At 40.2% G+C, this 13428-nt stretch overlaps 1 protein-coding gene across 3 annotated transcripts in view; it reads left to right on the top strand.

Annotated features, from left to right (window-relative positions):
* Serac1 (serine active site containing 1) overlaps window positions 1-11398 on the top strand; it is a 74841-nt gene extending 63443 nt beyond the window's left edge. For all 3 annotated transcript variants that reach the window (XM_004628508.2, XM_004628507.2, XM_023712240.1), the window contains 2 exons: window positions 7437-7580; window positions 10337-11398. In XM_004628508.2, the coding sequence (XP_004628565.1) occupies window positions 7437-7580; window positions 10337-10473 (281 nt within the window). In that variant the 3' untranslated portion in view covers window positions 10474-11398. The remainder of the gene's footprint in view (window positions 1-7436; window positions 7581-10336) is intronic.
* The last annotated feature ends 2030 nt before the right edge of the window (window positions 11399-13428 follow it).

The raw sequence follows: 13428 nt of genomic DNA, 5'->3' as shown, positions 1-13428 counted from the left end.
GAAAAGAAAAAGAAATGTTTAACAATATATAAAACCTGCAAGAAATAAAATCTGGAATACACACAACCTACGAAAACCAAATTAAGAAGACAACTGAAAATTTAAACAGACCAATAATAAAAGATAAAATTGAAGCAATAAAAAAAAAAAATCACCCACCTAAAAAGACTCAGGAATAGATTTAACCAAGGAAGTGAGAGATTTCTACAACAAAAAATTATAAAGAACCAATAAAAGAAATGATAGAGAACACAAGAAAATGGATACTCCCATATTTGTGGCTCAGAAGAATTAATATTAGTACTATACTACCCTAAAGTGATCTGTAGAATCAATGGAATGGAATCAATCAAACTCCAATGACTTTCTTCACAGAAGTACAAAAAATAGTTTTAAAGTTTATATGCAGTGACTGAAAATCTAGAATAGTTAAAGCAATCCTGAGAGAAAAAAAGCAGAAGGCCTCAGGATATTTGATATCAAAATATATTACAAAGTTCTAGAAACCAAAACATCATGGAACTGTCAATTAAAATGGACACACAGACCAATAGAACAGAGTAGGGAAGCTGGAAATTAATCTATATTCATACAGTCAACTTTATTATTTTCTTTTTTCAGCACCAGGGATTGAATTTGGGACCTTATGCTTGCCAGGCAAGCACTTATGCCACCGAATTATATCCCTGGCCCCCAGTCAACTTATTTTCAACAAAGATGCTAAGGACATACACTGCCAAAAAAGCACTGTCTTTATTGAATAGTGCTGGCAAATTGTGTGTGTGTGTGTGTGTGTGTGTGTGTGTGTGTGTGTAGAGACAGAAGGAGGTGAAGGTGGGCAGGGGAATGAAACTAGGTCCCTTTCTCTCACTGTACACCAAAGTCAACTCAATAAGAGGTACGGCAGATCTACTGACAGTCTGTCCACAGTCTGAAAACTTAGGTGGATGCTGGGCAGCTACAGGCTCCTGGTGAGTTCTGCCCACATGAGCCTCCAGCATGGAGGTGTGGTGGATCTACTAGCACCCTGTCTTACAGTCTGAGAACTTAGGTAGACACTGGGCAGCTCAAGGGTCCTGGTGAGTTTGGCCCATGCCTACCACCTATGCAGAAGCTTTGCAGAGCTTTAACCAGCCTCCCCCACCAGTTGTGAGAGCCTTGGTGAGTCCTACCTTTACACACACTGTATCAGGCACCTTATTGACCCACACTCCTCTCCTTTCCCATCACTGCTGAGTCCAAGTGATCACTGGGAGCTACAAAAATGCCCAGAAAGGGGACATAAAAGGAAACTCAGTCCTCCAGCCCAGAACAAGTCCAGGAGACAAGGACATAGAACAACTTGGGTGTCACACACCTGAAATTTATCAAATGATAGCAATGGAAGTAAAGAAGTCTATCAGGTTAGAGAAGAAATAAGATCAGAAATAATCTCTCAGGTCAAAAAAGAAATAATCACGAAAGGATTGCTTACCACATCTAAAGAATACATAGATTTTTTAAAAATTGAGAATAAAAAAGTGATGGAAACATTGAATGAACAGTACAAGAAAGAATGAGAATGCATGAAACAGATTCAAATAGATATCAAGGAAATTAAAAATTCCGTTGAAAGCTGTCAAAACTGCTTGAACAAAACTGAAGACTTTCAGACCTTGAAGACAGTGGTGCAGCAAATGAAGGTAAAGGGAAAGGTTTCTTAAAAATAACAAGGAATCAGGAAATAACAATTCAGCAGCTATAAGATGACACAAAGAAAAACAATGTAAGACTAAGCGTTGTCAATGAAATAGCAAGTGTCAACACAAAATTACATAAAAAGATTATCTGATGAAGTAGTAGAAAATTTCCCAGGCACGAGAAAAGAATCTGACAAATAGACAAGTGAGGCATATAGAACTGAAATTAGCCGTAATCAAAATAAATTTATACCTAGACACATAATGATCAAGATCCCAGGAATTCAGCAAAAGAACTGAATATTAAAAGCTGTTAGAGATAAGAAATAGATCTCATATAATGGAAAGCCCATCAGAATCACAGTAGATTTCTCAACACAAACCATCAGATCAAGAAGAGGTTGGGGGCCAGTGAGATGGCACAGTGAACTAAGCACAGGGACGGGGGTTTGATCCCTGGCACCACATGCCACACCAGCCCCACCCCCAGGTGCCCTGAGCCTGTAGTAGTGGTGGTGCACACTGTATCCCAGCCCTGGGGAGACTAAAAACAGGAGGATCACAAGTCCCAGCTGTGTAGTGAGACCTTGTACCACACACATTTATTAAAAAAAAAAGAGGAGGTTGGAATGAAGTATTCAAGATCCTGTAAGAAAATAACTTCCAACCCAGACTGATGTTCCCTGCAAAACTGTCTGTCAAATTCAGTGGTGAGATAAGATCCTCCCATGACATAGAACAAGTAAAGAAATTCATAACCACCAAACCAACCCTACAAAGAGTACTGACAGTGTAATGGTTGATACATTGTGTCAACTTGAAAGTAGAAAACTTAACTAAATCTAGTCAAGAATTCCACCCCCTAGGGTGTGTGAGGCCCTTCCCTAGGGCATGGAGGGCCACCCTACAGTGACTCAGCACAAAAAAGCATGTATAAAGGAGGAAGGATTCTGTGTGCCACTTCCTCCAAAGAGCTCTAGTCTGCAGTCAGTGCAGAAGAAGGGAGAGGCTTGGAAGAAGCCAAGGCTGCATCAACTCCCTTTGCTGTTTTCCACCACTATGAACTGCTGCTCTCTGCCATATGCTACTCTGCCTTGGAGCCAGCCCAGTATGGATTGGTATGGACTGAAACCTCACCTCCACTAACTGAGCTGAATAAACCTTTCCTTTCTTAATTTAAGGTGTCAGGTATTTTGTCCCAGCAATGAGTAAAAAATAACTGAGACAGATATTCTAGAAAAAGATAGAAACAACCACAGCTTCAAGAACAACAGAAAGGAACCACCAAAGAGAACAAGTAATTAAAAAGAAAAAAGTACGGAACCAATACCAGAAAAATAACATGATACATAAAAGAGATATATAGATATAGATATAGATATAAAATGATCAATGTAAGTGGCCTCAATTCACCAATCAAAAAAAACCAGACTAACAGAATGGATTAAGAAACAAAATCCAACAATGTGCTGCATACAAGAAACATTTTTAACTCAAAAGGAAATTCAGACTGAAAGTCAAAGGATAGAAAACAATTCTCCATGCCACAGGAAGCCAGAAAAAACCAGGGGTAGCTATTCTGGTTGCTGACAATATCAACTTCCAACCAAAAATCATTCAAAGTGACAAAGAAAGTCACTATGTACTCGTGAAGAGAAAACTGCAGGAGGAAAAGATAGCAATTATAAATAAATATATATATATCTCCCCTCCAATATAGGAACTCCCACTTACATAAGACAAATTTTAACAAGCATGAAGCATCAAATGAGCAATAATACAATTGTAATGCAGGAATTTAACAAGCCACTGTCACAAAGAGATAGTTCAGTTAGGCAAAAACTCAGCAAAGAAATAGCAGAACTAAACCAAACTTGTAAAGAAAGCACATGAAGTATACTTAAGTAAATCCAAAGGAATTAAAATCATCCCATGCATACCTACTGACCATAGTGCAATGAAACTAGAAGTTATTGACAAACCACAAAAACACCATAAACTGGGATGAGAAGATAACTCAGTGGTCTGATCACTGGCCTGGCAAGCACAAGGACCTGGGTTCAGTCTCTGGTACTGCATGCCATGCTAGCCTCAGAACCCTGGGCATTCGTGCCAGCCACCAAAACTGGGCATGGTGATACATGCCTGCAATCCCAGCACTGGGAAGGCTGAAATAGGAGGATCACTATGACTTCAAGCTGAGTAGCAAACTTCTGTACCAAATAAATATATAAATAAAATTTAAAAAATAAACATGGAAATTAAATAACCTTCTAAACAACCAGAGGATCACAGATGAAATTAAAGAATAAATTAAACAATATTCATAACTGACCAAAAATGCAGATAGAACTCAGCAGAACCTGTGGAATGCAATGAAAGCTCTCTTAAAAGGGAAGTTTATACGGTAAATTTGCACATTCGGAAAACAGAACAAGCCAAATTAAATGGTCTTACGCTGCACCTAAAGCTCCTAAAAAAAGAAGACCAAGTCAAGCCCAAAGACCAAAGAAGGCAAGAAAGTATAAAGGTTAGAGCAGAAATTAATGCAATGAAGACCAAGAAAACAATAGAATTAATGAATCAAAGAGTTGATTCTTTGAAAGAATAAATAAAATTGATAAGCCCCCTAATCAACCTTATTAAAAAAAGAAAAAAACTCAAATTCATACAATAAAAAATGAAAAAGGCAAAATCACTACAGACCCTATAGAAATTCAGAAGATCATCAATACTACTTCTAAAATCTTTATTCTCACAGGATGGAAAACAGAGTAAGTTGACAGTTTCCTAGATACATATGAGATCAACAGGAAGATCAGCACCAGGGATTGAACTTGGGACCTTATGCCACTGAGCTGTGTCCCTGGCCCCCAGTCAACTTATTTTCAGCAAAGATGCTAAGGACATACACTGCCGAAAAAGCACTGTCTCTATTGAATAGTGCTGGCAAATTGTGTGTGTGTGTGTGTGTAGAGACAGAAGGAGGTGAAGGTGGGCAGGGGAATGAAACTAGATCCCTTTCTCTCACTGTACACCAAAATCAACTCAAGAGGTACGGCTAATCTACTGACACCCTGTCCACAGTCTGAAAACTTAGGTGGATGCTGGGCAGCTACAGGCTCCTGGTGAGTTCTGACCACATGAGCCAGAACTGGGGAGGCTGAAAACAGGAGGATCACTGTGACTCTGAGTTGTGTAGTGAGACTCTGTACCAAATACATTAAAAAAAAATTAGTTGTTCATATTACCAGATATATGCATGAAAAATTGGAAGAAGGAAGAAAAATATATAAGAAATTAAGAAAGTTTAAAAAACAAGCATTTACTTCTCCTTCCCATAGACCAGCAGCAATGCACAGTACAGTTGTCCAAACCATTGTGCTTACATACATAGATATATCTCTTCCCCCGTCCCTCTCCTGTCCTTCTCCTCAACTTAGTAATTCTTTCCTTTTGGATAAGTCCATTCCTTTTCCCAGTATATATTTACCCTTCAAATTGTATTTAATTCTTTTGGGTTCTTACACTAAGGAGACAACGCAATGTTTGCACATGTGGAGCTGATTTATGTCACTTATGAGTATGGTCTCTAGTTACATCCATTTACCAATAAAAGCCTCAAATTTATCCCTTTTATAGCTGAATAATATTCCACTATGTAAAAATCCCACAACTTCTTTATTCCTCAGTTGATGGGCGTTTGGGTTCCTTCCAAGATTTAGCTATGACAGATTGCACTGCTATAAACATGTGTGCACATATATCACTGTGGTATAATGTTTTCAGTCCTTTTGGAAAAATACCTAGGAGGGGACTAGTTGGATTAAATGGGACATCCAGTCCTACCTTGTTTTTTGTTTTGGTTTGGGTTTTTTTGGTATGTTGTGATACTGTCATCTTTATTTTCTTCTGAAATTTTGAAATTTCTTTGTACACTTTTTCAATTACTCACTGGTCATTTAGGAACATGTTATTAAATCTCCACGGGCTACTTTCATGGGGCAAGCACAGGTGGGACTTGGGCTGTGGCAGTGGCAGTTGTTGATCCTGAAGTCTCATGACATGGAGGGAGCCATCTTTTTGCCAGTGAGGTGTGCACCAGCCCAGCGCCCTGCAGTTAGGACTGTTGTCTGCTGCTGCAGCTAGGGTTGGGCACTTTCCTACAGTGTGAGCACCCCTTCAGCCTGAGCCCATGGAAGTTGCAATTTGCTTTGTTCTTCTCTTTAGATTGCCTTTTTGTCTCTTCTTGCTGCCTTGCTGATTGCAGAGGTGTTCTCAAACATTTTCTTTGACATACAGATTTTCCTTTGTTGCTGTGCTTCTTCTCTGGCAGACTCACATGCAAGTCACCTCTTTAGAGCTGTCTTAGCTTTGATTTTTTTTTTTTTTCTGGTTTCTCCTTACTCTTATTATCCTCCTTTTTTTCACTTACATTTCTTTTCAGATCATTATTAAGAAACTAATTAGAAGATTTTTAAAAGCTCCTTTGAGCCAAGTATGGTATAGTCAGCTACTCAGGAGGCTGAGACTGGATGGGAAGTTTGAGGCCATTCTTAGGGCGACTCAGGGAGACCCTATTTCAAAATAAAATTAAAGGGCTAGGGGCTAGTGATAGAATGCTTGACTAGTGTATGTGAGGCTATGGTTCAATTCCAAGAAGCACAAAAACCAAAAATTCCTTTGTTTCCTTCTTTGGCCTTGTTTCTTCCATGACTGGGATGGCTTTTCTGCCTGGCTCATCTAATACCTTTGAAGGGGGGCCTGGGAGATGGCTCAGTAGAATAACCACTTCCCTGGCAAGCACAAGGACCTGAGTTCAATCCCTGGTTCTACCAAAAATAATAATAATAAGAATAAGAATAAGAATAAGAATAATACCTTTGAGGTTGTAGCCTTCCTGTAATACTTGGTGCTTTTTTTACTTGGCTCCCCTTTCATATTTGAGGACAACAAACTGGAAAGGACAGGCTGTGTTTGTGACAGACTGTGGGCTCCAGCTATCACAATGGGGGAGCTCTGTAGTTTCACACATTGTATATCCTAGACTCTGCTTCTTGCCAGCCAGTAGTACAGTGAAACATTTTTTCTTCGCTCTTTGTGTCCTCTCAGTTTCTAGGGGCTTTAGCCCCTTATTTGAAATCATAGAATGGGGCTGGGGAGATGGCTCAGTAGAATGAGCGCTTACCAGACAAGCACAAGGGGCTGAGTTCAATCCCTGGTTCTGAAAAAACAAACAAACAAACAAACAAACAAAAAAAAAAACCCACCATAGAATGGCTTTACCACCTTGAATTAAAATCCTGATGGCCTCTCTAAATTTGAGAGATTAATTCACTTTATTTTAAACTAGGTAAGTAAGGGCCAGCCAGATCACTCAGCCAAATAAAGCACCTGCTTAGGCAGAATGCAGGGGCCAGCGTTGGATCCCCGGCATACTGTGCCAACTCCTCCCCCTCACTCCCTAGATGTGCTGAGACAGAGATTGAGACTGTGCGTGGTGGTATGCACCTATGATCCCAGTGCTTTGGAGGCTAAAAATAGGAGGATCACTCCAAAGCAGTGAGACCATGTAGACCTTGTACTAAATTCATAAAAAAAAAAATAATAAGGGACTGGGGAGATAGCTCAGTAGAATAAGTGCCTGCCTGGCAAGCACAGGGTCCTTAGTTCAATCCCTGGCCCCACAAAAAAATTAAATAAATAAAAATAAACTAGGTAAGCAGAACTTACCACATTCTTATTCTAATTTTATAGATTCTCCTGCACTTAAAACCCTACAGGATGACTTTCTGGAGTTTGCTAAAGACAAAAAGTTCCAGGTGCTGAATTTTGTAGAGACACAGCCAACCTCAATTGGCAGCATGATCAAGCTCCATGTGGTGCCAGAGGAATCAGCAGGTAAAATTCTAGAAACTTTCTGGCCATCAGATGCTTCTCATTTAATGATAACATCTTATTTCCAGTTTCTCAGTTTTAGGAGATAACAAAGATCTCAAGTCTAATTTTATTCTTTTTAGCCACAGATTAAAACTTCTCTGCAAACATACAACTTTGTCTTTACCCTTCCCTTCTCTTTATTTAATTGACAACAAAAGTTAATGGCTTACCTGTAAATACGGTAACAGGGGTGACTTATGCTGCTTAAAGGTCATACCAAGCTCTCTGTCTGCTAGATTAAGGGGGCTAACTCAACAAATAGTTGCATGTAGAAACATTTTTTAAAAATCTGTTAATTTAAAAGATTAAAAAAAAAGATTTAGTAAATACAGAATATAAAGGCATGGAAACATGAGGGAACAGAAGATATATTCAAGCAAAACTAGTGTTAAAACTACAGCCTCTTGATGTCCCTGGGTGGGAGAAATGGGTAATTCCTACTGGAATAGGTATTGTAGGTAAGAATTTAGAGGCTCCTTGAGGCTCCCAAACCTTACTTCTGTAAGCCTTCTGTATTACTCTCTGCATTGTAGCTACCCCATACATTTCAGTACCTAAAATGCTTTGTCTCTACATAACCACTTCCTCAGCTTGCTGGAGTGAACCCTTTTCTAAAATTAAAAATTTTATTAGTATATGTTTACAGTACATGTTTACATTTATTATAGGGAGTTGATACACATACATAACACATTTTATTAACTTCCCTTTATCATATGGGGCTTATCACAACCAAGCTAGCATTAAGAATTACCCATTTGGCCCCGTGTTTTCATGCTCTGCTCACGGGAAGCCGCAGAGGTTCCTCCACCTGGAAGCTCATCACCTCCCTGGGCTGTGGAGCTCTTCAGAATGCTCGTCAGGTGCCATAGCCTTGAGAGCTACAGTTTCTGGAGCGATCCTGGGAGCCCTGCCATCTGCCTGAACCGGCAGGATGTGTGCAGCGCACGCAGTCTTCAGCGAGGGAGGCAGGCCCTGTGTGGGGATCTTGAAAGCGAGCCTGTGACCCACCATGAAGTTCCAGTACAAGGAGGACCATCCCTTCGAGTATGAGAAAAAGGAAGGAGGAAAGAGCCAAAAGAAGTACCTGGGGGCCGGGGAGTTAGCTCAGTAGAATAAGTGCTTGCCTGGCAAGCGCAAGGGCCTGAGTTCAATCCCTGGTTCCACCAAAAAAAAAAAAAAGAAGTACCCAGGCAGGGTCCCGGTCATCGTGGAGAAGGCTCCTAAGGCCAGGGTGCCTGATCTGGACAAAAGGAAGTTCCTAGTGCTCTCTGACCTCACTGTTGGCCAGTTCTACTTCTTAATCCTGAAGAGGATCCACCTGAGACCTGAGGACGAGCAAGACTATTTTCTGTATGTGGCCTATGGTGATGAAAGTGTGTATGGGAAGTGAGTGGTGGAAGCCCAGCAGATGGGAGCACCTGGACTTGGGGGTAGGGGACGGATGTGAGTGGGACTTGAGGGAAGAGCGGGTGGGCTCCCACCATAGAGAAGACGGAAGGAGGAGAGCTTGGAAACTTACACTGCACACATTGTCGTCATATTTTCACATGCTCAGTTGATTTTTTTTGGTGCTTCATCAGCCTAGGGAGAAAGCATGTCAGGACCGAGCTGCTGGATTGGCTTCTGTGAAGGACGGAGAGGTCCTAAGTTCAAGGCATTGCCTAGAATTAAGGTTTTGGGACTTCATAGTAGGTCAGAAGGTGGGCAAGTTAAAGCCAGAGATGAATGCAATCCAGCAGCAACTCTCATCTCTTTGGGCAGAGATTTAATTTTTAATATTTTTGCACAAGTAGGAAAGAGAACAGGAATTTCTTAGGAATTGTGATCGTGGGCCATACCTGGGGACCAAAAGACGCCCACAGTAATTAAAGCATTGCAGCCCTTAATCTCTCCAATTTCTCCATGCCATGCCTCACCTGCTAGTCTTCTCAGACATGAATGTCACAGTCCCTCTCCAGAGATGGATGTTCAGAAAGAGCTGTCTTAACTTTGGAGAAGAGCAGTCCTGCAGGACGGGACTGTGATTCCCGTTAGTTTTGATAGCATTAAACTGGAACCGACTGACAAGCTTCTGTCTTAACCTGCTCTCTCTGGTGCCCATTGTCTCAAACCTACTTAGGAGTTTTCTGAACCTTGGGCCCTTAAAGTTGCAGGCTACAACCAGTCTTTTTTCTTGCTGCCTTTAGCAGTTCCTGTGTAGAGGGGCAGAGGTGTCTTTCATGTGGAAGTGCAGGTATGAGGAAAGGTAGATGATCCATGCTTCCCACATGTCCAGAATTCATGTTCCCTCACCATTGTCTCTCAGTCTCACACACAGGAATGCTAAGTGATGGCCAGCTGCTTCCCTCCTCTGGTTTTCATCCACTGTAGCTGCTAATTAGGAACGTTTGGAGGGATGTCTTTTAGTAATTCATTGGGGTTTAATCCGTTTCTTTTCATTTAAGGGTTGAGGGTGGGGGTGGGGAGCAGGAATTGTATTCTGATGTGACATTTCATCTCTGCTAATGAAAAAGATCCTTTCTGTTGGGAAATCTGTGTGTCCTGTCAGCTTCAGGTTCTTGTAAATGAAGTCAGCCATGTCAGGCCAAGGAAATAAAGTAATTGCTTACTGTTAAAAAAAAAAAAAGACCCATTTGACTTATTTCAATTTTGACAAAGGGGCAGTCTTTACTTTTAGATATATTGACATGTATTTTCATTTTTGTTTTCTTTAGATTTAGGCATTGGAGATCTAATTCCTGTGGATGTTAATCATTTGAACATTTGCAAACCAAAGAAAAAGGATGCTTTCTTGTACCAACGTACTCTGCAGTTCATCCGTGAAAGTTTAGCCAAAGACCTTGAAAACTAACTGCTGTAGTCTTCCATTTTTCATATGAATACATGCAAGAAAGCTGATGTTCTCATAGCGTTGAAGCCCCAAGTAGGCATGCAGCAGTGTGGCCAGGAGTGGTGCGGCCAACAGAATATTATGGCACTCCAGTTCTACCCTGGAAAGCATGCGCAGTGGCAGTGACAGAAGGAATGGCTGGGGTGGGACTCTGGCTTCCAGAAACCCCACAGTGCTGGGCCCTGAGACTGCAGCAAAGCTGCTGGGCTAGAGAGGCCCTTTTCTCACCAGGGAGCCTGGTTGAGCAACTCAGCCCACCGAAGCGTGCCATAGAGAGTGCCTGAGGGGAGAGACTGGGTATCCATGTGCTGTAAAACTTTAAAACATCAGTTTAAATTTTTATTTTTTAACTTTAACTCATGCTTGCTTCGGCAGCACATATACTAAAATTTAACTTTAACTCTTTGCCTAACACGTTATCACTGGTGTTAAGTTTGTCAGACCTGTTGTCATGTATGGGTGAGTTCCTTTCCTGTATTTATTTTCATATTTTTGAGAACAAATTTTGTTTTAAATTCTAGCTTGTAGTAATTCTTCACAGACCATAGCTACCTGTGCTTATCATGTGTTCCAGATAAGGGTAAAATAGCTTAATTCATTACTGACCAGAATATGAAATAAAACTGTTGTAAGCATGTATATGTATCATATCAACAGTTTCAGATTTTTAGCTAAATATACTTTTTTGCTCATTTGGAAGTAGTATTAAAAATTATTTGATGGACTTTTTCAAAATGAGCATGAGATACAATATGTATAGGTTTAAATGCACCCTTTAAAAATAAATAATTCATTGGGTTTTTAGTATAATTAGAGTTGTACAACCATCATTATCATCTTTATTTTATTGAGAAATATCAATGAGACAGTTTTGAAAACTGATTAATAGGACAGTTTCAATAATTAATATGTTGTACATTGTTATCTTCTTAGTGGTTATCCATAGTACAAGACGCAGAAAGAATATCCTGTCCAAACACTATTAATACAAATCTTTCTTCTCATTGAATTATAAAAGTAGCTGTATATCCTGTTTTGCATATACAGATACAAAATGGTCCTTCCTTTGTATTCCCTTTTTTTGTTTAGTCCTGTCAGAGATGGGTATTCCATTGGCATCTAAATACTATAGGTGCGTGAATTCAGCAAAACAGTCCAACACAGTCCAGCAGTCCACAATAGTAGTGGGTTAGCCACAGAAGTTGTTGACTTGAGCCTTTCACAATTCAGCATATTAATATGGCTTTACTTTTTATACCTCATTTTTATACTTTTCTGCTGGATGGTTAAGACCAACGTAAAGCAAGACCTATATAACAAGAAATGTAACTTTTGTATCTGACCAGGTCAGTCAGATACCCTCAGGATTTATCCTGTAAACCTGTACCGCAGTTTTCAGATCCTTTCTCAGTGTCAGCCATGTGGATGAGTCATGGCCATTGCTTGACCAATTTGCTGTCTGTGAAAGTCTGAGAGAATGTTTTCTCTCCATGTGACTCTCTTTAGGCACAGTCTGCATCATCGATCACATTGCTCTGTGGCCCCATCATCTCCTTGATCAGAAAATTTGGGATCATTATCATCTAGTACTGAAGTATTTCATTATCCTGAAAAGAATCTCACTAGCAGTCATTTCCCACTCCTCTGTCCCCAGCCCCTGTACCACAAGTCTAATTCAGTATCTCTTTATTGGCCTCCCAGGATACTTCATGCAAGTGGAATCACATAGCAGTTGGCTTGTTACTCTCACATGATGTTTTCAGTATTCGTTTATATAATGTAGCATGCTCATTGCTTATGACCCAAATTATCCCATTTTATGCTGTGCTATGTTTATCTGTTCACCAGTTGATGGGCATCTAGGTTCTGTCCTTTGTTTGGCTGTTAACTCATGAGCCTGCCATCATTATTTGTGTACAAATTAATTTCGGGAAGTAGATGTTTTTACTTATTTTGGCTGAGCAGAATTCCTGGCCAAATGCTGCGTCTGTATTGTAACACTGTGAAGGTGATGGAGTGGATAGAGTGGCAGTGTCAGAGCTGAAAATGGAGCCCAGTATGTGAAGGCAAGCAAGGTCACCAGCAAACCCTATTGCATGGACTTGTAATTATGAAAGGATATAGCCACGTAATGAATGACTTAGCCACTTGTCTTGCAGCAAACATGAATGTGGCTAACTGTGCCAGCTAATGGAATGGCATGGGGAGAACATATTTGATAGGTTTCGTTCTTTCTTGCTTGCTTGCTTTCTCCTTGGTACTAGGAATTGAACCCAGGACCTCACACTTGGCATACAGGCACTGCACCACTGAGCTAAATCCCTGGCCCCTTTGGTACTTTCTTTTGGTTCTATTTTCCATGAACTATGGCAGATAAACCTTAGTAGGAACTGATGTTCATTAACATAATGAAACCCCTTAAATTCCTAATGAATAACTGTCATAGCTATGCTCTTAGATTTTCAATATTGCAAAATTATTCTATTTTTGTGAGCAAGCCTTTAGCATTTTTTATTCTGTTTATAAAATGAGTCCACTTTCCATAATGGGCAAATAAGGATTTGGGCAATGTTTATCATACTAAATGAAAAGCAAGGTAATACAGCAAAATGAGCAAGTGTATAGTAATGCCAAAGATTTGGCCCAAGAAGAACATAATCTTGGACAACAACGATAAACAGGGAGAAGGTAGAGACATAGAAACAAAATTAAACCATTCAGCACAGTTACAGAATAAAGTGGAAACAGCACATGAAAATACATAAGTTGCATAGCATTGTGGATGCAGAACTGTAGTAGAGGGAAAAGAAAAATTCTTGGTTAGAAGGTAATAGCCAGGCATGGGCATGGTGGCACACTCCTGTAATCCTAGCATTTAAAAGGCTGAGGCAGGAGTATCATTGTGAATTCAAGGCT

Source organism: Octodon degus, unplaced genomic scaffold, assembly GCF_000260255.1.
Source record: "Octodon degus isolate 3935 unplaced genomic scaffold, OctDeg1.0 scaffold00024, whole genome shotgun sequence".
NCBI lineage: Eukaryota > Metazoa > Chordata > Mammalia > Rodentia > Octodontidae > Octodon > Octodon degus.
The sequence above is the reverse complement of the archived record's forward strand: the minus strand, read 5'-3'. Positions and strand labels throughout refer to the sequence as shown.